Source organism: Alexandromys fortis, unplaced genomic scaffold (assembly GCF_014885135.2).
Source record: "Alexandromys fortis isolate MF-2015 unplaced genomic scaffold, M_Fortis_MF-2015_v1.1 scaffold_130, whole genome shotgun sequence".
In the NCBI taxonomy this organism is placed as follows: Eukaryota; Metazoa; Chordata; class Mammalia; order Rodentia; family Cricetidae; genus Alexandromys; species Alexandromys fortis.
Window position 1 is genome coordinate 2,285,246 of NW_026068016.1, and position 25,715 is coordinate 2,310,960.

Genomic DNA, 25,715 nt, shown 5'->3' on the forward strand with positions numbered 1-25,715 from the left:
ATGAAACGACAAGGTGATACACACAACTTTTTTTTTCTAAGTTTTGAAATAGGGACTGTCACTAAACAGCCCAGGGTGGCCCTGCATGTGCAACCTTCCCGCTTCCACATCACGCCCGGCCTGTGATTATTTTCCCATATTGAACTAATACGGAGATGCTGCTAGGGCTGTCAACCCTGCCACAGAAGTTGATCTCCTCTCCTCCCTCAGGACAACTGGGCTAGAGGTACTCGGATGAGGACTTTATGTGCCCATGCTCCATGCTTAGAGGCACATCAACATTCAGAAACCCTGAGCTGAAATTAGTGAGAAAATTTCATCTGAGATTAGCTGCCCTTAGCTGGTTAAAGGAATTTCCCAAATGATTGCCAGAATAGAACTCTGGAGTCCCTGCTACTCAGAATTGTTTTAAGCTGGTGTGTATGGTGGTGTGTGTGTGGTGTAGACAAGTGCACAGGTTCACATACTTGCTTGTGTGCCAAGGTCAGAGGTCAATATCAGGTCTCTTCCTCGATCACATTTCACCTTGATTTTTGAGACCTGGGGCTCAGCAGGACTGGCTAGTCAGCAAGCTCTGGGGAGTGGGGAGGATCCACCTTCCAAAACTGGAGTTACATAGGTGTGCTATCGTGCCTAGCATTTACACGGGTGATGGGACCTGAATTTAGGTCTTTATGCTGATGCAGCAAGTACTTTAGCCACAAAAGTTTCTCCTCAGTCCCAGCTTTCGTTGGTACTATTCAGTGTACCTCTGTTCTACAAGTAAAACGCCCTTCAAGAAAAACAAACAAAATGCAATGAACTAACAAATAAAGCTTGGCTGAAGATCAGAGTGCAGCACTAAGCCACTTTAGCCATAGAGGCCAGGCAGTGGTGGCACACACGTTTAATCCCAGCACTTGGGAAAAAGAGGTAGAAGGATCTCTGTTAGTTCAGGGCCACCCTGGGCTACATGAGATTGAATCTGTCTAAAAGAGAAACACAGCTCACATGAAAGTGATCCCGACACTTGTGATCACACGCCTTTAATCCCTGCTAGGGAGGTGGAGGCAGGAGAGATGTGGCTGGGTGGAGAGAGGAATATAAGGTGACTGAAGCAGCCAGTCTGAGGATGCAGTCTGAGGACAGGATTGCCCCTTTGGTCTGAGCATTGATAGAGGTAAGAACTCTAGTGGCTGGCTGCTCTGCTTCTCTGATCCTTCAGCTTCCACCCCTTAATATCTGACTCTGAGTTTTTATTATTTAGACCAGTTAGAATTCGTGCTAAAAAAAAAAAAACTTCCATAAAGAAATTTATAGTTGGGGCTGGAGAGATGGCTCAGAAGTTAAGAGCGTTGACTGCTCTTCCTGAGGTCCTGAGTTCAATCCCCAGCAACCACATGGTAGCTCACAACTATCTACTATGAGATCTAATGCCCTTTTCTGGTGTTCAGGCAAAACATGAAGCCAGAATATTGTATACATTATAAATAAATAATTAAAAAAGAAATTTATGGTCAAGACAGAGCAGCCTATTAAAAAAAAACCTATCATCACCATGTATGTAGTACAAAAAAAAAACACAAAAAGATAAATCAGAATTGTGTCTTGTTTGTCTATCTAGGGCAGGAGAGCAAGAATTCCACCTCCTAAAGTGGTTATTAAAAAAATAACCAATGACCCCTGGAAGTTTCACCAAGCCCAGGCATCACGCCACAGGATCCCCTCAGCTCACCAACCATCAAACCCTGCTTCCCTGGCCAGCAGAGTCAGTTCCAGAAGCTAAGGGAATTCCCAAAAGATCAGAGTTGTGCAGGTGTCGCTCAGAACAAGCGGTAGAATATAGTAGAAAGCAGACCATTGGGACGATCACATGCACTAGAGGTCTCTCAAGGGCATTGCTACCCAAGAATGGAAGAGGCTGCTGCCGGGCTGGGGCTGGAGATCAGTACTACAGTGCTTACCCAGCATATAAGAGGACCTGGGCTCAATCCACAGTCCTGCAGGGAAGAGGGGAAGAGGGAGGGAGGAAGGCAGAAAGACAGAGGTACAATACCTGAAGTGTCACTATCCCCCCCTCCATCCCAAGCCAAAGCCAGATTTTCCTGCTCAGAGGATCACCAAAATGGGAGTGAAGGCAAGGGTGGGGAATTCCAGGCACTCCTACCACCCGAGTTCATTCTTGGGGTTCCCGGAGATAGGCCCCGGAAGAGATGCACAGCCTTGTGGGATTCATTGCTTCCGGTCCTGGCACAACCTTCTACCTTAACCAAAACCTGGGCAGCCGAGCAACCCTTTAAGTCAAAGCTAAAGAAGGCATGTGGCAGAGATTTTAAAACAGAAGCCTGTTTCAAAAGGGCAGAAACAGAGAAAAAAGGAAGAGGAGGAAGAGGAAGGAGGAGAAGGATGGAGGAAGAGGAAGGAGGAGAAGAAAGAAAAAGGGAGGAGGAGGGAAGGAAGGGAGGGAGGGAGGGAGGGAGGGAGGGAGGGAGGAAGGAACGAAGGAAGGAAGGAACGAAGGGGAACGAAGGAACGAAGGAAGGAGGAGAAAAGGGAGGAGAAGGAGGATAAAAGCTAGCTGAGAATTGTTTTGCAACAGTTAAGTCAGGATGGAGGTGTAGAGGCTATAGAGAAGCTGTAAGAGGTGTGTGGGGGTTCATGTGCTAGTGTCTCTACTGCTGTACACATTTTATTTCACACAGTAACAGAAAAAACAAACAGGCCAGGTTTCTTTGGGGGAATGTAAGGTAGTTATGGATTCCCTTCCCCTTGAACTCATCTCCTAGGGCTTCCTCTTTGCTCTGTGAAAGACCCGTGCCCGCCCACGACAGGCTGGTAGAAAGCCTTGTTCTGGTTTTGTTGTTGTCTTGTTTCTGAGATAGGGCCTCACTGTGTAGCCCTGGATGGCCTTGGAGTCACGGAATGCCCCTGTCTCTGCCTCACGACAGGGTTAAGGCATGCACTGCCTCTGGAACACGGACATGCCTCTGCAGGGTGTTGTAAGTAGCAGTGGACCACTCCGGTGCCTGGCACCTAGACACACAGACAACCAGTGAGCGCTGGAGCCATTGTCCAGGGGATAGCAGGAAGGCCATGATAAGAGGGCACATGGACTCGGGCACAGGGCAGAAAAAAAAAAAAAAACAGCAAACCCCTTGCATCTCACCTCTGATTGTCCCCAGGAAGGTCCTCCAAAAGAGGAGAGAAATTCCTTTCCACTTCCTGCCCCAGCCACCTTCCTTCCTCATCAGTTTCTCACACATGAGCAGCGCCTGTCCCCAGGAGGCTACAGCTAGCCCAGACCTCCCTGTCCTGACAGCAGCAAGAGGCTGGAGCCAGTAACACTCGGTCACTCACCACAGAGAAGCTCAGAGCCTCGGATGGCATTGCGTGGTGTTGTGTGCTCTAACACTTTACTGGATGAACAAAGGCTTCGTGGTGGGTATTTTAGCCAAACAGAACCAAAACAATCGAATCAACTGATATGCTATATTTATACCAGAGATTGAAAAAGAAACGTTCACAGGAACAAAATTATAACACTTTAATCATTTAAATAGAACCAACTTCAGGGACATACATACACATACAGAAAATCCAAACCACGTAATTGAACAGTATATGTAAATACATCAAATTCTTAAAAATCTCCCAAATGGACTCAGTGTCATGGTGTGAAAAGGTAACTCTGAAGCACGACAGACCAGAGTGAAACAGACAAGGCGGTCACTTTGCAGCTACTGACGAGACTAGCCTGTGGACACGTCACGCTTTTGTTAAAGAGTTTCTAGGGAATGAGCAAACAGAGCCATTCGGAAGGGATATAAAGGATCACCCCAGAAAGATGAAGTTATAGCAAACAATTTCTTTGGTCCTCCAAGCCAAGTCACACCGGTTTTTACCTTAAAATACCAAGCAAGAGTACTTAGCATTCTACCTAGAAATATCTGAATAGTAACTGGGCTAACATTGTTATCAGGTCAGATCTTAAAAGGAACACAAAATAACCTGGCTATACTTTAGATACTAACTGTGGAAAGTGCCAGGGAGAGGTAAGGATAGAAAATTAATAAAATAAAAAGCCAGCTCCATCATTGCTTCACCATAAGCTGGTGAGTGTCTACGTGGCAGTGGCAGGGCCAGAGGGAGACACTGAGAGCACTGTCAGCCGTGGGAGACCTCGTCGTGGACCGGCTCTGTCCGTGTGTGTGCAGGGGAGCTGGACGCTGTGCTTTCCCTTGGCCCACACTGCCCCAGTGCAGGTCTGAAAGTAAGTGGTAACGAGCTTCCTGAACAGCAGCACCGTCTGAGCGTACTTGTACTGAAGACAAGACACACACTGACAAGGAAGAACCTAGACCAAAGTCCCCAGTGCACCTGCACAGACACCAGCAGCAGTGGGCACAGCCCCCATGCAGGCCTCCCTCAGCCCCTTCTATGTTCTTTCCAGTTCAGAGGAGCTAGGAGTCTGCAGAGCTGACAGGATCGGCAGTTTCAAAGGGTGCTGGAAATACTTAGAAAAATACTTCGCAAGAGTTTTTGAAAATGCTTTGAAGCCTCTCCGTGAAACAGACAAAACCAACTCCCAGAACTCCTTCCAGGAAATCACAATGGCTTGTTACCTGCAGGGCTGGCACTTGTCAACTTATGAAGTAATGGCTTTTCCTAAAACGTGAAAGTCCCTCCACTCCAAATGGTGTGATATTCTCAACAAGGCACAGAGTCAACCCTCGACATCCACGCATGCCGCCACGGAATGAACTCAATCCAGGAACGAATTCCCTCCACTCAAGTCTAAAATACAGGAAGTGCCTTTTTAACTCACAGCAAAGCTAAAGCCAGACAGCCCACCTCCCTCCCTCAGAAGCTGGTGTTACAGGTAGACAGCTAATGACTGTCCCAAGAGTAAAACGTCCCTGGCACTTTCACAAGCCTGAGGACAGCAGAGTGGAGTCCACGGTCTCTCTCTGCACATCCAGTGTCCCCAGCACTTCCTTCAGCATTCTACCATGCCCTCTGGAGGTGGAAACCCCGGCACAGTAGCCACGGCTCCTGGAATGTCCAGTGCCCTCTGCTAATGAGTCAATTATGATTTTAACCAAATGCATGAGTTCTCCTTCTTGGCAGCATCCTGGGGAATCTGCATGGCAGTGGTTGGTGCAGTTAACCTATACTCTTGGCAATTCACTCTGAACGCTGCCACTAAGAAAGTGGCAAAAAGAAAGCAGAAGGCTCACCCCTCAGTTAATTTCTCTTATTTGACATATCTATAAATAATTATTAAATACAATTCATGGTGAGAAACAAAATTCAATCTGTACAAATTGAAACTGGAATGCATGATTGAGACAGACAATGCCGGCAGCAGTGGGGGCTGCACACCGGGCCACGTGCACACACCGAAGTTCAGCTCCTGATGAGCGTGAGAAACTCTTCCCGGGTCTTGGGGTCTTCCCGAAACACGCCCAGCATGGTGCTGGTGACGGTCTTGCTGTTCATTTTCTGCACCCCTCGCATCACCATACACATGTGTCTAGAAAACAAGACGGCAGAGCTGGTTCAAAGGCATAGACAGTGCTGTCTTATTTTCAGTGCAACAGAAAGCAGGGCAAAGATGAATTCCAGTTCAAACTATCAGGCATGTTAAAACACTCCTTCTTAGGAAACTATTAAACTTTTTCTTGAATCATTTTTTGTCATACAGCTATTTGTGATTCAGTCCTTGGTATATGCAACCGGAAAGGAGTGAAGCCTTGATGGAGAAACACGAATGTTCTAAATCAAAAGAAATTCGGAAACCGTGCTTGACCCATCCCCGGGACCATGACGGCTCTGTGCTGGCGACAGTGCCCCGAGAGATACTCGTGGACACTGACCCTGCCCGCAGAGAGAAGGTAAAAACAATCAGTGCGTCTAAGCAACACGGTGAAGCCAGACAGCATGCACAGGGCTTGGGGACTGCATTGCACGGGCAGAACAGCCTCCACAATGCGTGCGTGCGATTCTCATAACTCACTCCAGCTTCAAGAGTGTCTGGAGATCACTACATGAGACACAGAAGGCTCTCACTCTGGTGTGGGATCTGAGACAGATGGTCCCGTGAACAGAATAGCTCTACCCAGAGGCTTAAAGCACTGACTTGGGTAGATGGGCTTGAAGTTAGCGCTAAGTCCAGTGAGAACCTGGCCCGCTGTTGTAGAGGGGTGAGTAGAGATGGCAACGCTGTCTGCATTATTTAATTTTTTTTTTACTTATAGAGGAATGATGAATGTCTGGAGAATAATCCAGTTTAAACACTGCGTTCTTATAGTCTTCAAGACACCGTGTTATAAATCATCAGCAGGTTATTTTCGTGTTTACTAAAACCTCAGTTAACAGTTAAATTGAAAAACAGAAAAACTTGCTCTTCTTTTAAAAACAGTGTCTTCACTACCCTTTATACCAATTCTTACTTTTCTCTCTATTTTGCAAATCTGCACTCACCAAAAAAAAAAAAAAAAATTTAAGGAAAAGGGCAACATAAAAATACTACTGACTGCACATATAAAATTTTGCAGTCCCAAGAGCTCCGAAGTTCTCACAAGAGGGAAAACCAAAAACCAGGGGCTAGAAAGATGGCTCAGTGATTCAGAGAACATCAAATGACCAGAGTTTGGTTCCTAGGACCCATTCCAGGAGGCTCACAACTTCTGTCACTCCAACTCTGGCCTCCACAGATATCACCAACACACATGTACACAGGATTCTTATTTGAAAACTCCCTTTTCTATCCCCTGGCTCCTCCGTCAGCACCAGTGAGGAAGCAGCTACAGGCCCATAAATGGGGGCCACCAGCAGCTGCAAGTGGTCCTTGCTTGACCCTGGAGAAGCTGAGTGGCCGTGGAGGTGGAGGTTGCTACTGATTGTACTGAGACGCATCAAAGGCGGTTTGGACTTACGTTGCTTCAATCACTACCCCAACGCCGGCAGGCTGCAAGGCTTCTGTGATGGCCACCGCAATTTGTTTGGTGAGGCGTTCTTGAACTGTGGGGTGTGACCGAGAGATAGGTTTAAAAGCCAGACACAAACAACTGGAAGATTTTTTTTTTTTTTTTGTCTCTAGAATATTTGTGATCTTACAAAACTGTGGGATTTAACATCCATGACATGCCAGCCTTCTCTGAGATTATTCTATCTGCTACAGCTCGAAGAAGCCCCTGGCCTGTGTCCTCCCGAGCACCACAGGTCCTGGGGAAACTCTGCAGGGGAGGGTCTCGAGCATCAAGACCTCTTCTGTGTGCATCAAGAACACCAGCTCACAAGCATCTCCATGGGTCGGGTGGAGTGAAGAACTCACCACCGTGCAGCAGAGTTAGCCTGGAAGCCAACTGCCGGACTGCTGAGAGCCGATGCTGGAGCCTAAACAATTCAACTCGTCTTTGAACGCATATAAGGGTGTTCTCAGAATCGTGCCAACATCAGGAAACTGACAAAAGTCCCCAGATGTCTACCAAAGCAGAGACTGGCTAGACTTGAAGCATCCACAGGAGTGAATGACACGGTTAGGGGGTGGGATGAGGGGCTGCTCAACATGTGGGAAAGGAAATGGGGAGGGAAGTGAGGCCAGTCCCATATGAGCCACCTCTGTTTACATGTGTACGATCTGATTTGAAAATGTCGGCACACGCACGGACACAGAAAGAATATAGAAGCATGACAGGGTTTCTGCTAACGGTGTAAACAGACTATCTCGTACCTCCCTGGGAAGGCTCCATTTCTGCCCTTCATATTTATTCCACTTGCAACAGAGTAAAAACATTTGTTCCATTGGGAAAATGTTTTCTGTAAATAAAACTTGTAAATGTTTACCTTGCAGTCTTCTACTATAGATTTCTACAATCCTGGAAAAGAAGGAATTGTTTTAGTTACACATTTGAAATGAATTTGGCAAACCTTCCTCATGAGACGAAAAGGGACCTTGTGGCAGCAATGGTGGGATACAGGCAGGAGTGATGGCTTATGGGAAAGAGAGAGACACACACACACAAGCAGAGACCACCAGTCACACTTCAGCTCTGCTCCCTGTGTCCCCAAGGAGAGAGAGGAAGAGCTAGTAAGTCCTCGAGTGTAGCGTTCACTCATGAAAAACAGAATTGCAGGGGAGTAACAAGCCTTGACGCTCCCTGGTCATCAACTTCAGGCTAAGTCTCAAGCACTCTAATTAATCATATTGTCTCATCAGAGCTTAAAGTTCAAGTTAAAAATAAAAAGGCATTTGTTAATTAATAGTAGACCAACTACTGAACCAGCTAAATCTATTAGAGTAATCAGATTAGAGCGATTAGATTTCTTCAGGCATTTCTTTATGAAAGGTTTATGTAAGTATTTCACGGGATTAATGCTCTCCCAAATAAGAGGTTCCTGGCTGTGCAATGAAACCTGCCAGGTGGCAGTGGGGACAACCCATGTGAAAGTGGAGACTCACGCTATAGACCTTTCCTTACACACACGCACACACACACACACACCCTATACCTCTCTGGACTTGAGTCTCTACCCTGACTTCCTTTGGTGATAGAGTATCACTGAAAAGTTCTAACATGAAATAAACCTGTCCTACCCAATCTGCTTTGGGTTATGGTATGTTCTCAGATGGTGCAAGACTCCGAAAACAGACAAACACCGGTAGCAGAGAGTGAATTATTGCTGCGACCGACATGACCGTGCTGGTGTAGGAGGACTGGAAAGGACTTAGGAATTTTGGCCTGGAAAAGTCTTCGTGAGCTGGCGTGGGAACTGTGAAGATAATGAAGACAATGCTGAGAAAGATGCGGAACTTGAGAGGTTTCAGAGGGAGTCAGAGTCTATGAGGACCATTCATGTGATATTTTGAATTAAGAATTCATAGCGTCTAGCAAGCTGGAGTTGAAGAATCAGCTGTGATTACTAACAAGAGTCTAACACTACTGATGTTGGGGCCATCCATACAGTCCAGCCAGGGCTGAAGAATCAGCCGTCCAGCATCACTGAGGGGAAATGCCCTGAGATGTTTCCTTAGGGTCAGCACACAGAAGCTATAATCCAAAGTGACCCGAGGCTGTATCTCGTGCTGGTAGTCAAACTTAGTCATGTGCTGCCGGTTTTGAAGACATAAGAGAAGCCAGGAGAGGCCATTGGTGAAGGAGCAGCCTCAGGGGTAGTAGAAGCCCCAGGACTGGGATTGAAAGGGTCACGGAGAGAAGTGGAGACTTGGCACCCTGTGGCAGGGTCAGAGTCCCTGAAAAGAACCCAGGAGGCTATCGCTGAAAGTACAGCCCCACCTCAACAGAGACCCAAGCATCTTGGAGATGCCAGTACCACAGGATGACCACCAAGTCCAGCAGCAGCTGTGGGGTGAGCCACCTGTGCTCCAGCTCCTGAGGCCCAGAAGATGAGAGTCCCAGACCCCAACACTGGACTTCATACTGCTGCACTGTGGCTTTGCTTTGATCTGAAAGTAACTGTGTGCCCTGGTGCTTCCCTCTTGGAGTATGAAAGTGTTTATCAAGCTTTTGATATTTTTCCCCTACAGGAACCCACAGTTGAGAGACTTTGAACTTTTTAAATGTTTTAGATGTTGGATTTTTAAAGAAAACTTGGACTTTTCAAGTATTGACATATTTAGAGATTGTGGGACCAAGCCATCTTTGCATCACCGTCAACCGCACCGCCTGTCTTGGTGATATCCATTCTGAGCAGGGCTTTGTGAACATGAACCTGTGTGCGCTTCTTCCGGCTCTTCCTAATCAAGGATCGCATCCCTCCTCTGTTCCGTGGGGACAGACTATGGCTGAGTGCTAAGTCCTGTGCATCTCACTGCAGTTGCTTCTGCATCCCCAAAGCGTAACCGCCCACATGCAGGGCCGGGCAAGCATCAACAAGCGCATTCACTGCGCCCGTGTGAGTGGTTGTTGATTTTAGTGTAAAGCGCTTATACAGCAATGAGTCCCGCTGGGTTGAAAACCGCATTGCGACTAATGAGCTCAGTCTATAACTGTTATCTAGTCTTAGCAGGCCGTTATCAGGAGTAGGTGGCATCATCACTTGACTCAAGCAACGTTACAGGTTCTTCTATGAATTCTTCTTGGCTTTTTTGAGAGAGGGTTTCAATGTAACCCTGGCTGTCCTGAAACTCTTTGTGTAGACCAGGCTGGCTTTGAACTCAGAGATCTTCCTGCCTGAGTGCTGGGATTAAAGATATGTACCTCCATACCATTCTATAAATTTATTAATACATCAAAAATTGATGGTTATTTTGGTTAATCAACAAGGAAGGACTGTTCACAAAACTGGCCAGCTCTGACCCCTTTTTTCCTGTAGCATTAATCTGACTTCCTCTGTAGTCATGTGCAGTTTCCCTAGCTTTCAATGGACTGCATGAAAGTAGTTGGTCATGGCAGTAGCTGGCCTAGACAGTCCTTCCACACCAGGGAAATCAATATACAGGTTGGCCAAGGCTACCCCAGGAACTACAGTTCCAAATTCAAGATTTAATTATATTAATTCAATTGTTCTAAGGCAAGAAAACAATCAGATTTTTAGCAACAAAGAGAATTTCTATTTGATGTGAGTTTACTCTAGACTTCCCCGAGAATCAAACCAGCTCACTTCTGGTGTCCTCCTGTTACTTAACAGCTTCCCTGCCTGATATTTGACTTTACAGGAATGGAAAGGTCATGCATTTAAAGGTGAGCACACAACAAACTTCACCACAAGATTAAAATGAACAGTAAGGCTTTGCTAAGATACAGCTTTCTTTATTACTCCTTATTCTCTAAGCATTCCTACTTCCTAAAAGAAATAGACAGTTGGATAGAAACCTCAGTTGACTTTTCTGTTTAACATGCCCTCTCTTTCAGTTTTTTACAGTGTGAAAGTAACACATACTCAATGCCTTGGTTTGGTGCCCCCTTTTATTCCTAAAATTTAATCCTATTAGCAAAACGGCAAATCCTCCTGCAAGCAATCGGCTTCTTTATATTGCTCCACAGAAGGTTTAACTAGTTAAGATCTTTTCCCAGGAAAGGACAGAATTAAGACTGTCCTCCTGTGCTTCTGAGTCATCATTTGTTCCATGACCCCACTGGATCACCCTAGAAGCCACTGCTCATACTGTCAGTCAAGACCAGCAGAGGATGTCTTCAAGGTCTTCCGGGGTCTTGGAGGTATGACTCAGAGGCAGAGCCACTCACTTGCCTAGACTGAATGAAGCCGTGGGCTTGATCCTCAGCACCAAAGAGAGGGAAATTAAAAGATCACACCTAAGCTTATAGTGCTCTGTGAAACTTTTTAGTATGGAAGCCATTCCCCAACTCCATCTTCCCTGTATAGACAGTCTGTTACAGTCTCAACAGTGCCAGAATTTCCATAATAAAGGCATATAGTTGTTATGGAAATTCATTTAGCCAACAGCTTTTGAGGGTACTGGACTTAAGGGCATGATCTTCTGTCTGTGAACTGATTGCTTTTAAGAAAGGAGGGCCTCCCTCACCCTCTTGGGTTGTGGTGGGAGATCTGATGGCAGCTCCTAGTACCCACAGAGCAGAGGACCATTGTAGCTGTCTACCTTATTGTTCATGAGTGTTCATCAATAAATATTTGATACCACCCTTTATTTCAGGCTCTCATGGATTCACTTCTTCACGCTTATACCTGGCGCCCAATGTGAGGGTGGAATATGAAGTCTAGGCTCAGGAATCTCTTTTGGAAAAGAAAGAAGAGGGAATGGATAAAATGAGATAATCGGTAGATCAGCGTACCTACTATTACTTACAGACAATTTACATTGGTATAGATTCTTGTATATTGATATATATGTAAAATTATCTTTGTATTCCTGTCTAAGATAATTTGTATATTGATACAAATTCAAATTATATTTGTTATACTGTATATACTATTTCTGCTTACAATATTTGAATACATATGTAAAGTTATTTTCTCATAGTGTATGTATATATGTTTCTACCTCTGCTTAAGATATTTTGTATTTTGATGTAATTTTAGGATTTTTTATCATATTGCACTATACATTTCTACTTCTGATCAAGATATTTTATATTGATACAATTTAAAGGTCATTGTCCTCATGCTGCACATCTACTTAAAGATTGTTTATGTTTTTATATGACGCTTTTAGTTATACAGGCTATTTAAGAATGACAGGTTAATAGTCACCCATGTTTGTTATACTATTAGTCATGTTAGTCAGGCTCTCTAGATGCACAGAGATTGTACTCTCCATAGATAGGTAATCTTCAAACACTTCAAAGACCTGAAGAATATGGCATTTAAATAACTCAGGATTCTGTAGACTTGAGACACGGTTGCTCCTGGCAGCAGCAATCTATTCCTGAGAGAATGTTGGGCTCTGAAGACACTCCACTTAGAGCTTGTTTTCTTCTTGGCATAACTGGCCTTTGGGCAAAGAACTGCCCTTGAAGTATGCATGCTGTTCAAAATTGGGCAAGCAGGATACAAACAAAAGCAACTGCTGAAACTTGCCAAAACAGGGTAGGACAGTCTTTCAAATTTTCCTGCTTCTAAAAATGGCCTGTCAGATATTCTAGGCCCCAGTCAAAGTTGGTTGTCCCAACATTGCCAATGAGATTTTGGGTGACTGTCCAGGTAGCCAGCTGTTTCTGTCATTTCTTACAGGCTTTGAAAGCCACTTGCTTGCTCTTCCTACTTACTCAGGTAACATTACTTTTCTTCAAGTCTTTGATGGGGTTGATGACTAGACAATCGTGCCTAATATCATCTCATAACTTAACTAAGACATTTTAGGTACAAGACTTTGAGTTCTTAGGATAGGACAACTATTGGATTACTCTCTGTTAGTTGCCTATTTATCTACATCCTGGACATTTAGTATGTGTGTTTCATGCTTGATGGTTGTAGTTCTATTTTATATGTGTTATTACCTTTTCTTTCTCCTGGTTGGCACTTGATATTTGTCCTTACTGTATATAGTTTTGTACTAGATTTAAAGCCCTTTTATTCAGACAAAAGGGGAAGTGTGTGTGTGTGTGTGTGTGTGTGTGATTGCTTTAAAAAGAGGAGGGGCTTGCTCACTCTCTTGGGTGGTGGTCAGTGGTCTTAATTGGAGCTTCTAGCACCCACAGAGCAGAGGACCATGGAAGCTCGCTACCTTGTTGCTCGTGAGTGTTCTCCAATAAATATATTGATATTTCAGGCTCTTGTGGATTCACTTCCTCACACATACATAGAGCTAACTTTTTTTTTTTTTTTTGATTTTCAAGACAGGGTTTCTCCGTAGCTTTTTGTTCCTGTCCTGGAACTAGCTCTTCTAGACCAGGCTGGCCTCGAACTCAGAGAGATCCGCCTGCCTCTGCCTCCTGAGCGCTGGGATTAAAGGCGTGCGCCACCATGGCCCAGCTAGCTAACATTTCTTGATGGAAAAGGGAACACCAGAAAGAACACTGGCCTATGACTGTGTACAATGAGCACGCTGGTAGTACTATTATTCACAGTCGGCATAAACTTGTTTTTACTATTATTTGGGAGTAAGTAACTAGAGGAAGACTGCTCTGCCTTCTGTTGCTGTGATAAAACACCACGACCATGACAACTTATAAAAGGAAGGGCTTATCTGGGCTGTAGATCCAGAGGGATAAGAATCCATCGCGTATTGGTGGGGAGGTATGGCAGCAGGCAGGCACAGAAACTGGAACAGCAATCTGAGAGCTCACATCTTAAACCAAATGCATAAGGCCAGAGAACAAACTGGAAATGGCAGAAGACTTTTGAAACCTCAAAGCCTACCCCCATTGACTTACTTCCTTCAGCAAGGCCAGATATCCTAGATCCCCAAACCACACCAACCACTGGGGACCAAGTGTTCAAACACATGAGCCTAGGAGAAGCATTCTCATTCAAAGCACCACAGGTTTATATAGATACCAAAAAGGAAATGAAAAATATGAGGGCTACCACTTCAGGACTAGGGCAAACCTCGCTTTGATGGGTTATACATCAAAGCCATGGAACAGCCAGTCATATCTGTTCCAGTTGTGACTGAGGTCACTGTAACCTCAATCAAGTGATTCAAACATAGCTTTAAATGCAATGACTGCACATTCATTACTTACCCCTTCATTTGGTTCTACACACACACACACACACACACACACACACACACGCACCTACACCTCCCAGTATTTCTCCAGATAACCCAGGATTCACTGTCTCCATAACACCAAATTAAAACACAAAAGGACATTTAGGGGCAATAAAACATTGATGGGTAGGGCTTGGCAGAGATCTATGAACACAAACCCTCACACTGACTTCCAGTTAAACACAAATGGCCAAATATACACATCACCTCTTCTCAAATCCCAAATAAAAGTGGAAGAACATTTTTTCGTTATTGCTTTGTTTTATTTTTTGAGACAGGGTCTCTCTACATAGCCCAGCTGTCCTAAAAACACTATGCAAACTAGGCTGGCCTTGAACTCACAAAAATCTGCTTTCTAAGAGATGGAACTAAAAGGTGTGTGCCACCATGTTCAGCTCAAAAATGATTTTTTAAAATTCGTGAACATGTAAGTAAAAAAGGATGAGAGTAAGCAAAGTAGTGGGGTGTGCCCTACTGCAGGGGCAAATGGCCTAGACGGGAACGCACTAGGCTGCAGGGCTCAGAAACACACAAGGCACGGGAGGAAAGAAAAGCAAGAGGAAACCAGAGCCTCACATGCTGGTCTGTCACAAGTTTAAAACCACATATTTCACATGCTAACAGAGCCCCCAAGTGGCTTGGCTCGCATTACTGTGAGACCGTCAAGAGTCCTGGTTCAGATACCACAACACTGTAAATACTAGGAAATAGAAAATAAAGGAAAGGCCAGGCACTGAAATACTATAAAAACTCTAGAGGAAAGCGTGGAGTGGAGTGGTAGAAAGAAAACAGAACACAAAAACGGTGGTCCATGCAGAGAAAACTTTACCCCATTTCCAGACCACGCAGTGAATAAGACAACTCATCCTCGTGTAAAACCACACAGGAACAACGAGAGTGGAGAAGTCCCACTTGGCTATCCGTCCCTAGGCACGCCCACTGGGATTCAATTCTATGAATATCAGGAGCAGACAAAGATGTAAATGCAAGGAGGGCAGGAAACCCTCAGTCATCCTCAGTGCTTTCTGGAGTCACACCAGACAGCGTATCGTGTATCTAAGGAAGGGGGAAACCTTCACTGGTTAGAATCCTTTCTGTGGACCAACAGAACTGAAACTGGAGAGAAACCGTATGTGGAAGCAGACAGGAAATCCTTTCACACGAAGGGTGCACAGTGGACAGAAATCCTATGAATGTGTTCTATGAGTAACTTTCAAATACATAAGTATTCACTAGGAGATACCATATGGTACAGCAATGTGGAATAGTCTTCACTTTATTTTTTTTCTTTTTGTACCCTCGCAAACCTGAACGTACTCACACTAGAAAGAAAACTTATCTGTGTCAGCAATGTTGGAAAGCATCGATCAGTCCAGTTCCGCTTGATAACATGAAGGACTCACAATGGGAAGAAACCCCAGTAAAGAACATATGAAGACTGTATAACCACAAGCCTCTTCTAGCGCCCAAGAGGATGAAGAAAATTCGCTAACATGAAGTGTGTAGTCGCTAGTGGCTTCTGTTCAGTTCATGAGCATAAAAGAATACACCCTGGCAGAAAACTTTGAACAATGAGACAATCAAAGCCTCTACTTGAATTCACTGGGAACCAGTGTAGGAGGCAGTGACATGTCTTCATGAGACTAGGCCTTACTGTGAGTATGAACCCAAATCCAGTCTTCTGGCTCTGTTTTTTGCCTACAAGACTTATATAAACATCCAAGTATTTCCTACGATGCCCTTGACACTGTTCTCCACACATGCAGATGCTCTTCAATTCCCTGCCCCCCAAAATATAAAGCAGTTAGACCCAGGCATATGCTTCTTTCCCTCGCTGTTAACTAACCTCCCCTTAAGACCCAGGGCTGAACTTGGGGGAGGGGCGCAATCTTGGATCTTTTTCAGTCAGGGGAAACTCTACAGAGAAAGTTGTGAGCTCATATGTCAGTGATGGGCTGGGGGAGAGAGGAACAGGCAGCGAAGGAGAAGCAGGAAGAGATATAGCGTTTCTAATCTTGAAAGCAGGTCTGCCCATGCAAGGACAGATTTTTAAATTACAATATAACGTATACGTTAGATCCACAGAGACAGAGGTAAGGAATCTTGAGGGTCTCAGCAGATAGGAACAATTTTATAAAGTTCATTCTTACCTGGCAAGTTTGCTGAGGCCAAGGACCTGCTTGTTAGGAAGATAACCGATGTGGACCTTCAGGGAAAAGAAAATTTTCAGCAAAATGAGGACCAGTAAGAGGAAACTATACAAGGACAGACTTGTTGCTGAAATGACAGAAGTCACGCTGGAGCGCTCCTCGGTAAAGTTGGGTTCTTGATTCACATACGAAAGTCTGTCCTCTAGGAAAAGGGCACTTGGCAAAGGGGGGAAATGACCCCATAATGTGACAGTATCATCAGAAGAGACTCCTCTAAATGGCAGAAACAAATGTCACTATTACGTGTGTCACACAGCTGTAAGAATCCCACCCTGAGCCCTGTGCACAGTTGTCTCCACGTCCTCTTACTCCTAGTTGTCCCTAAGCTGCTAGAGAGCTCCAGCATCCTGGCAGAAGAAAAAGGACGCAGCCTCCACGTGATGGCTCTTAAGGAACATGAATTTATGACCCAGGTTCTCTAGTTTTTCTGTTTCGAGATGGGGTTTCTCTGTTTAGCCCTGGCTGTCCTGGAACTCAAATTGTAGAACACACTGACCTCAAACAGGAGATTCACCTACCTCTGCCTCCCAAGGGCTGGAGCATTAGCATCTTAAAATGTATCCGTGGATGGATATCTAGGCTGTTATCACTTTCTGAGCCAGTAATTGAAGTATGAGAAAACATGCCTTTAAAAGGACTAATAAAGTAAGGGGCCATTTGTTGGCAGTTGACCAAATTTAAACTTCTAGTACAACTGCATCCTGAATGCCAGCATGAACTAGCTTTCACATCCTCACATAATGCTGATTAGACATTTATAGAGTCCATGCAGTAGTACTTAGCATTGTGCTTTAAGAGTTGGGAATTGTCTTCCTGATAGAACAAAGCCAAGAGGCACAAACCCGGGGATCATCACAGAAGGCAGCAGGATGCAGCAGTGAGGAGCCGAGAACAGAACAAAGAACCCTAAGTCCAGCCCAGTCAGGGCACTAATCTTTCCCACCATCTTAGAGACAAGCTTTCTCACCCACAATAAAAGCAAGGGATGAGCAACAAGGTTCCCTCAACATTACCTGTGGATAGCCTGACATCGCATATCTCCTGGTGTGACAGAATATGACGTCTTCAGCACTCTGTGAACTACTTGGGTCAGAAATGTTCAGACTACAAATCTAGTCTAATTTATAGGCAAACCAGAGGTTCCAGGAGCAAACCCAGAAGGTTGGACAACTTATCAAGTTGTTTATTTAATCCTTATCTTATACAGAAACATGCTAGATGATATTACAGAATAAATAAAATCTGGGATTGGACTGACTGCAGTAGCAGTAAGTGGCTCCATATCATACGATTGGTCCTGTATTGAGAACTGTTGGTGTTGATGATGGGAACATGAACGCCAGTGATACTAGTCTTTCTGCTATTAGATATGTTCCCTCTTTCCTTTATAAAAGTGTTCAAAGACAGACAGACAGACACGGAGTGTACAGACAGATGATAGATAACTATGCAGTGTACTGAATACTAAACTTCAGAGGAAAGTGCCAAGTGGTGTTAAAGTAGTAAATATTGATGACTCCCACATGCTCCTGGGAGAGCAAATTGGTACAACCACTTTGCAGAGCCAAAGGTCAGCAAGGGAGTAAGGCGAATATGGACACACTTATTACCAATAAAGACTCAGGAGTCAGATTGGGTGAAAACCTGCTAGATCACGGTAATGGTGGAGGAGCAACCAGCTGACCTTCTCTCTACAATTCCCAGACTGAAGAAAGTCCAAAAAGCCTGTGAGTCTCCAAATGGCTCCCTATCGATCCTCGGTCCTCTGTATACTCTATGACTGATTCTTGTCAGCTAGTCCCTGGCTCCACCCTGATTCAAAGTTAACGTTATTAACAGAGTCTTGGGGTGTCACCGTGCTATCAAATATCCTGCAACACACTTGTGACCCTACAGTCGCACTCCTAGACACAGCCGTAACAGAAACGAAGGCATATGTGCACCAAGAGAAAGCTGGCGACCACAGTATTTTCAGTTGTGAGAAAAGAAAACACAAATGCCGACCGAGCGCTGAACTGCAGTTTGTACAATGTAATAATGTAGAACACCGAAAATAAACACATCTTTGTGTGTTGTTCTAGTTCTCTGTTTTACAACCATAGAAAAGCAAAACAAAAATATTTTAACGTAAAAGCAAAGTAGATATTAGTACTCATTTTATAAATTTAGATAATGGGTAAATATTCAATTATTCCCTATTAGTCTTCTGCTGGAAAATTAATAATAGAAAGTCAAAATAGAATTAAACTATTATGATAGTGGGCATAACAGGACATCTCTTTGCCATAAACATACATGTTCTCAAAGGTGCGCTGAATGACAATGACATGACTTATCTAGCTTGCACTGGATTATCTTTTTCTAATATAAAAGGGATAGAATCCACTTAAATTCACTAATGCCATAACGTCTACCTCCAGACACTTTGTGGTCATCCCTGTTTGTGTCATGATGTCACACTCTACACTCATAGATCTTAGATCAAACAGTTCACTCAAAATATAGCAAAACTCTGCAGCAGCCACCTCTAAAGGAGTATATTTTAACCTCACTAGCCCAACCTACTCACACGGCATCAAAGACGAAAGGCTGCTTCTGGACATCTTTGGTTGTGTTCTGTTTGGTTTTAAGACAAGGTCTCTCTATGTAACACAGGCTGGCCTCAAACATCCTATTCTCCTGCCTCTACCTCATGAGTGCTGATGTTATAGGTGTGAGCAACCACACCTGGCTGGTTCTTTTTTTTTAATTTCCTTTTTTTTAAAAAAGGCTTTTTCAAGATAGGATTTCTCTGTGTAGCTTGAGCTGCAATGGAACTCACAGAGATCCGCCTGCCTCTGCCTCCTGAGTGCTGGGATTAAAGGTGTACACCCACTGCCCAGCTTAAATTTCCAATTATTAGGTTACCCAAAATTGATAGGATAAAAAAAATATATAAACTGTAAACAGAGACTATTAAGAATCAGTAGACAATTTAAATATAACTATCCTATTTCAAAACTTTCGTTATACATTCTTAAATTATTAGGCAACAAGAAGAAGCTTACCCTTCCCACAAATGGAACGAGGTGATGCTCACACATGGAAAACATATCTATGTCCTTCACAATCACCATCTCATCGTGGTCCTCATCAAATATGGCGTCATTCAGGACATCTGAGATCAGAAAAACACAAAATAGAAAAGCCAGTTTGGTTAAATACAAAGAGACAGTAAATATTTTTAAACACCCACTAAGACATTAAGAACATAAAAATGAAAACTGTCAAGTTCCCCTTCTGAGTGAGTACTCTTTTCCTTCCGTTGATATAAAAACTCCTTGGGACAATGTATCCTGAGACTTGGAGGAAGGGAAGCGAGGAGCAGGCATGACAAACACGGGCTGTTTCTTCCCACTCTCAGACTCTCTAACACGTGTACAAAGCCGTCGACGAGAAAAACAGAGGCCTTGGCCCTCTCACTTCTGAGGCCTGTAAACTTGGCCTCTATTCGATCCAAATAGTTTTCTACACTTCACAAAGTTCTCCAAAGTTATTTGGGGAAGCATTGGACTTACACGACATGGTTGCCTTCCTAAAGAAATAAACCCCATAACCTGCATGTGTATTCCTCTCTAGGGAGCAGCGATCATAGGAAAGCTGTGAACCTCAGCTATATGGTCAGGCATACAAGAGACATTTCAAACAAAATGCTGTGTGTTTAAAAGCTGCACTTAATTAAGTGTCCCTTCCTCATCTGCAAAGGAGAAGATTAACCAGAAGATGACCAAGAGAGTCAACCTGGGCCAGCAAGAGCACCCTGTTCTGGCTCTGGAAAGACAGAGGAACAGAAGCCACAGCCACCACCACCATAATATAGCCATGGAACTGACAAACTGGTGGATGCCCTAATATTGAATGTCATGTGTCCTTGTCAAATAAGAAGAGACATTACACAGTGGGTGCTTTCTCACTTTTACAAAACAAATCCACGGATAGGAAAACCCCGACCTCAGCTTGGCAGACCACATAACACAGACAGCCAGTGTTAACTGAAAGGATTCAGGGGGTGCCCAGTCCACAGAGTCTGGGGAGAGGAGCATGGCTTTGCAGCCGCCCACACCTATTCCCCCTTCAGAAGGCAGGCTCTGAGTCAGAGATGTGCAAACGCCCACCCCCACTGCCTGACCTTCATGGCTCTGTACTGAGTCACACTTGAGCCTCTGTCCCCATACAAGTCAGGTTACTTGGAGTCACCTGGGATTGGGTGGTCAAAGAGTCACTACTGTGGCCACCAAAAATGGACATGTGTAGGGGTTTAAACACACAGAACAATAAGGGCAAGAGCAGGGCAGGGACAAACTCTCTGTCACTGTCTAAGTCAATATTCCTTCTCCAGCAGCCATCTCCTATGCAGAATACCCTGCCCTAACCTTTGGCTGTATTTCTGAAAACAGTTTAAATATAGCTCCTTGGTATTCCCGGAAGTGCTCTGACTCTCTCCAAGAGTTTAATATCATGATAAGGCCATGTACAGTTCACTAAGATCTTTAGTCACGTGTGAAATATGAGTGTGAACACAAAACATTGTTTCTAAATGAACAAAAGAGGATCATGGGATGTCAGGCATCCATTCTCTCTGGCAAAGGAAATTGTCCAAGTTCTCACAGCCACATATCTTAGTTAAAAGAGCCACCTTAGTGTTGGCAAGAGACTTGAACCTAGAGTGGCTCCCAGGAGCCCAAGGCGATGTCCCCAGTTAGTCCCTTGGGAAGCTGAGGATAGGGAACCTGAACTGACCCTATCCTATAGCATTACTGACGAATATCTTTCATATCACCATAGAACCTTCATCTGGTGATGGATGGAGATAGAGACAGAGACCCACACTGGAGCACTGGACTGAGCTCCCAAGGTCCCAATGAGAAGCAGATGGAGGGAGAACACGAGCAAGGATGTCAGGACCACGGGGGGTGCACCCACCCACTGAGACAGTGGGGCTGATCTATTGGGAGCTCACCAAAGCCAGCTGGACTGTGACTGAAACAGCATGGGATAAAACCGGACTCTCTGATCATGGCGAACAATGAGGACTGATGAGAAGCCAAGGTCAATGGCAAGGGGTTTTGATCCTACTTCATGTTCTGGCTTGGTGGGAGCCTAGCCAGTTTGGATGTTCACCTTCCTAGACATGGACGGAGGGGGGAGGACCTTGGACTTTCCACAGGGCAGGGAACCATGACTGCTCTTTGGATAGGAGAGGGAGGGGGAGAGGAGTGGGGGGAGGGGGAGAAGAGTGGGGGAGGGGGGGGAATGGGAGGCTGGGAGGAGGCGGAAACTTTTTTTTTCTTATTCTCAATAAAATAAAAAAAATGAAAAAAAAAGAAAAGAGTCAGCCTCAAGTGAGGCTAAGCCGGAATCTGGTTCTGTTATCAGCTGGCTGTTGGGCCTCAGGCAAGGCACACAATGGGAGAAACCTGGTGGATGGGGCAACTCGGCCATACTCTGACATTGGCTGCCACCTGGGTAGTGTTAACAATGAGGCATACGCTACACTATGGCCATACTATGACACTGGAGGCCACCTGGGTAGCCTTAGCACTGAGGCACACACTACTTTAAGATCACTTTAAGTCACGTTTTCATCTTCTTTTTTTCTAGAGCCAAGTCTCACTAAGTTATCTAGGCTAGTCTTGAACTCCTAGTCCTCCCAGCTCAGCTTCCCAAGTTGCTGGGATGATAAGAGTAGACCACCAGGCATAGCTCAATGGATATTCTTTTGAATAAATCATGAAGGCCATAAAAAAAAAACATAAAAAAGCAGTGAAATTTCAGAGTTGAGGAGATTAGTGAAATATAATAGCTAAGTGCAATTAAAACCAAAGTCAGAACCTAAGGTATGTAGTTATGCCAATATTGACTTCTTCAGTCTTAGTAACCATACCGTGAACATGTAAGGTTTTTTTTAGGAAAAGCTGGTGAAATTGTATATGAAACTATCTGTACCGTTCTTGTAATTTTGTCTGAAGTCTTAAAAATTACTTCAAAATTTAAAATAATATCCGACAACTGCAATACAAAAACAGTGGCGTATGATTCAGTGAAAACACAGTGACCTGGTGACAACAATCTGCCGAGTCTGAGTGGCATCAAGTCACTGGGAACACGAAAGGCTGCTCCTGTGCACTGCACAGCTACGCTCAGCCAAGGACAGGCCACAGGCAGTGGTGGCCTGAGAAGACAGTGTCTCCTTGCCATGAACTGGCCAGTTCCGTTCTGTGCAGTCTCAAGAAACTGTGTAGTCACATGTGATGGTCTTAGCGATGAAATTCTGGGGAAGGCGAAAGAATAGTAGTAGAGAGATGATAGGTGGCTTACGGGGGCACAGAAGTGGGAAAGGATTTGACTGCAAAACGACAGGAAGAAACTTTTAGAGTGGTTGAAAAGGCCCATACTGTCATTGCCCTAGCGGCAGCATGTGCGTGTGTGTGTGTGTGTGTGTGTGTGTGTGTGTGTGTGCTGTGTGTGTGCGTGTGTATGCGGGTGTGTGTGTTCATCTCAACTCACACCTTGCAGAGTTGGGAGATCTTTGTTGTTCCTTAATAAAGTTTACTTCATTTTTTTCATGTGTAACATATAAATATGCTTGTTCCCCAAAAGGAACAGTAGATGTCTAAATCACAAAACTAGTAAAACAATTACTTATAAAAGGTTACAAAAAAGCAAGAAGGGAAATAGCTGCTTTAAAATATAATTTGTCATATTTTCAAAAGAATTCTTAAAAATTAATTATGTGTATGGGGCAGAGTATGTGCGCATGTGAACACAGGTGCCTGTGGAGTCCGCAAGAGGGCATTGGATCCCTGGAAATGCTGGGAACTGAACTTGGGTCCTCTGAAGAACAGCAAATGCTCTTAACCACTGAGCCATCTCTCCAGCCCGTGTCATGTAGTTTTGACTTTGAGTTCATATAAATATTTAGATACTCAAGATCAAACCAAAAAGAAACCTTAAGTGTCCTCATATGGCTTAAGGTTTTGTGTAGAACTGAGACACCAGCGTGTTGCCTTGCCTATATCCCATTTCATTAAAACGAGCCCAGACTACGAACTTGACCGCACCAAGTTATTTTTCTTCAATAATGAAGCTTCCCAGCTATATTTACTTATGTTTGCTCCCACGTATCTGAAAGCTGCCATCTGTGGATAATAAGAACAAAGCTTTATCACAGATTGTTTTAATTTCCTGCCTGTTATCAGTAGCAAGAAGGTAACCCTGGAAACGGGGTCCACACCACTCTCCCTCCTACTGTCTGCTAGTCACAGCCACAAAGGAAGCCAGAGCAGTGTCCCGAAGTCAAGGTTTGTCCGCACCACCCCTGCACTTGTCAGCTTTAAACAATGAAGTAACACGGCCCAGCACCCATCCCTGCAGCTTTTAGCCTGCTAGGACCTGTCCTGGAAACACAGTGAGGCCGCAGGGTGAGGCTCTCTGCGCACCCTTTGAAGCGGGGGTTGTCAGACCCTTCCAGTGGTTGTGCTAAGACACAAATTGCTGGGTCCCATCCACACACAGTCCTCTGTAGGTCGGGGTGGGCTTGAGAATCTGATTTCGGAAAAGACCCCAGACCTGTGATTCAAGTCTGACCCATGTTCTGTGAACTCCTGTTCTGAAGTCTCATGGCTACAAGAACGCTCATCTCCTAGATGCCGCTGCTCAAACACGCACGTGCATATTTAGGACAAGCACAGGCTTTTTCCGCCAGGAAGAAAGGCAGAAGGGAAGGACTCTGAGCACCAGGACACTCCCACCAGTGGAGTCTGTTTTACTGTTTTCAGTGTTTTGGGCATGAGAAGGCATGCGAGGCCAGGCTGTAACACTTGATGCTTCTTCCAGCATTCGAACCTGCTGAAAGATGGCTTTGGTACCTTCAGTGTTCATCCATCCTAAGGAAAAAGATATAACAGGGTCTGCCTACAGTTTTAAGGAAAGATAAGGGGAGGAACAATGGTGCCCAAGGATTGAAAGGGGGCAACACATCCCAGGGCGTTAGAACTCTTTGCTCTTGCCCAGGATTAAATCCTTTAAGGTACCATCAAAGATAAGGCTATCGTGTTTGAGAGAAACAGACCCGCACCACAGATCCACCTCCCCTGTGTCACTAGCAGAGGAACTTCCAAGGCCCACAGCACTTGTGTCATTGGCTGCCTGACTCCACAGGGAGTGGGTTCCAGGCTGCCAGAGTAAACACTCCATCCTTGGCTTTGGCATTTCCACAGTGCCCTTGGGACACCATGCACCAAAACAAAGGTCAACATAAGACCCCTGCAGAGTTAGCTTGAGGGCTCTCTCACACCCCCCACTAACAATTCGGACATCCAAAAGCCTCTGCCCTCTGCCTTAGTGCACTCAGGCACTCTCTGGGATCAGGCACTCTCTGGGAGCTTGGAAATTACCAATTTCCACTGGTAATACACACATTTACATCTCTAGCCTAAAACTGTTTAGGGCTCTCCCTTTACTCTGTGCAAATGCAGGGTTGGTGAAGATATTCTCCCATTCAATAGGATGCCTTTTTGTCTTAATGGCAATGCCCTTTGCTTTACAGAAACTTCTCAGTTTCAGGAGGTCCCATTTATTCTCTGTTGCTCTTGTTGTCTGTGCTACTGGGGTTAAATGTAGGAAGTGGTCTCCTGTGCACATGTGTTGCAGTCTACTTCCCACTTTCTCTTCTATCAGTTTCAGTGTGGTCAGATTTATATTGAGGTCTTTAATCCATTTGGACTTGAGTTTTGTGCAAATTCTTTGTATCCTCATGTCAGAATCCATTCTAGATGCTTCTGCTGCATAATCAGAAGTGAGTGTCCTACAGCTAACTTCTTAGGTATATAGATTCTATAGACCAGAAATGAGACAGGTGTTTGCCACTGCTCCTCTTCCTTGGGGCTGGAGTCAACTATGGGCTTTGACTCGCGTGTCAAACACCAGCATGCGGTTCCTGCATGTGCTCAGGATGTTCCCAGAGAGCAGAAGCCCTGGGGTTGTTGGACTCTTTATATGACAACTCAAAGCCCCAAAGAGGCTCACGTTCTTAAGACACGTTCCAATTAGGCCAACCGCATGAGACAGGGGATATATTGAGCACCCAGTGCTTTTTGCAGTTTCTTAATTCTTCCAGGTCAGGTGAAGCAGTAGTACCACCATAGACAAAAGGAAAAGGAGAACAAGTCTATAGACATGACAGTAATCATACAGGTAAGGGGCGGGTTCACATGTAAGCTCTTATCTTCCTGTAGTCAATAAAATCAAACTTGCATTGCTTAATGGTGGGGACATGTTTTGGGGCTTTTTTTGGAAACAGAGTCTCAGGTACCCCAGGCCTCACCGCC

The 25,715-nt window shown here is 44.7% G+C and overlaps 1 protein-coding gene across 2 annotated transcripts in view; it reads right to left on the reverse strand.

The window, feature by feature from the left end:
* Positions 1-3,502: 3,502 nt before the first annotated feature.
* The window catches only part of Gch1 (GTP cyclohydrolase 1), a 33,349-nt gene continuing 11,136 nt past the window's right edge, over positions 3,503-25,715 (reverse strand). The window contains exons 2-7 of one of the 2 annotated variants that reach the window (XM_050162371.1): positions 19,395-19,504; positions 16,288-16,343; positions 7,828-7,859; positions 6,918-7,002; positions 5,380-5,512; positions 3,503-4,773 (exon numbers count right to left, since the gene is read on the reverse strand). In XM_050162371.1, coding sequence (XP_050018328.1) covers positions 5,386-5,512; positions 6,918-7,002; positions 7,828-7,859; positions 16,288-16,343; positions 19,395-19,504 — 410 coding nt within the window. In that variant the 3' untranslated portion in view covers positions 3,503-4,773; positions 5,380-5,385. Of the gene's footprint in view, positions 5,513-6,917; positions 7,003-7,827; positions 7,860-16,287; positions 16,344-19,394; positions 19,505-25,715 lie in introns of both variants that reach the window. The other variant, XM_050162370.1, reaches the window with a different exon arrangement.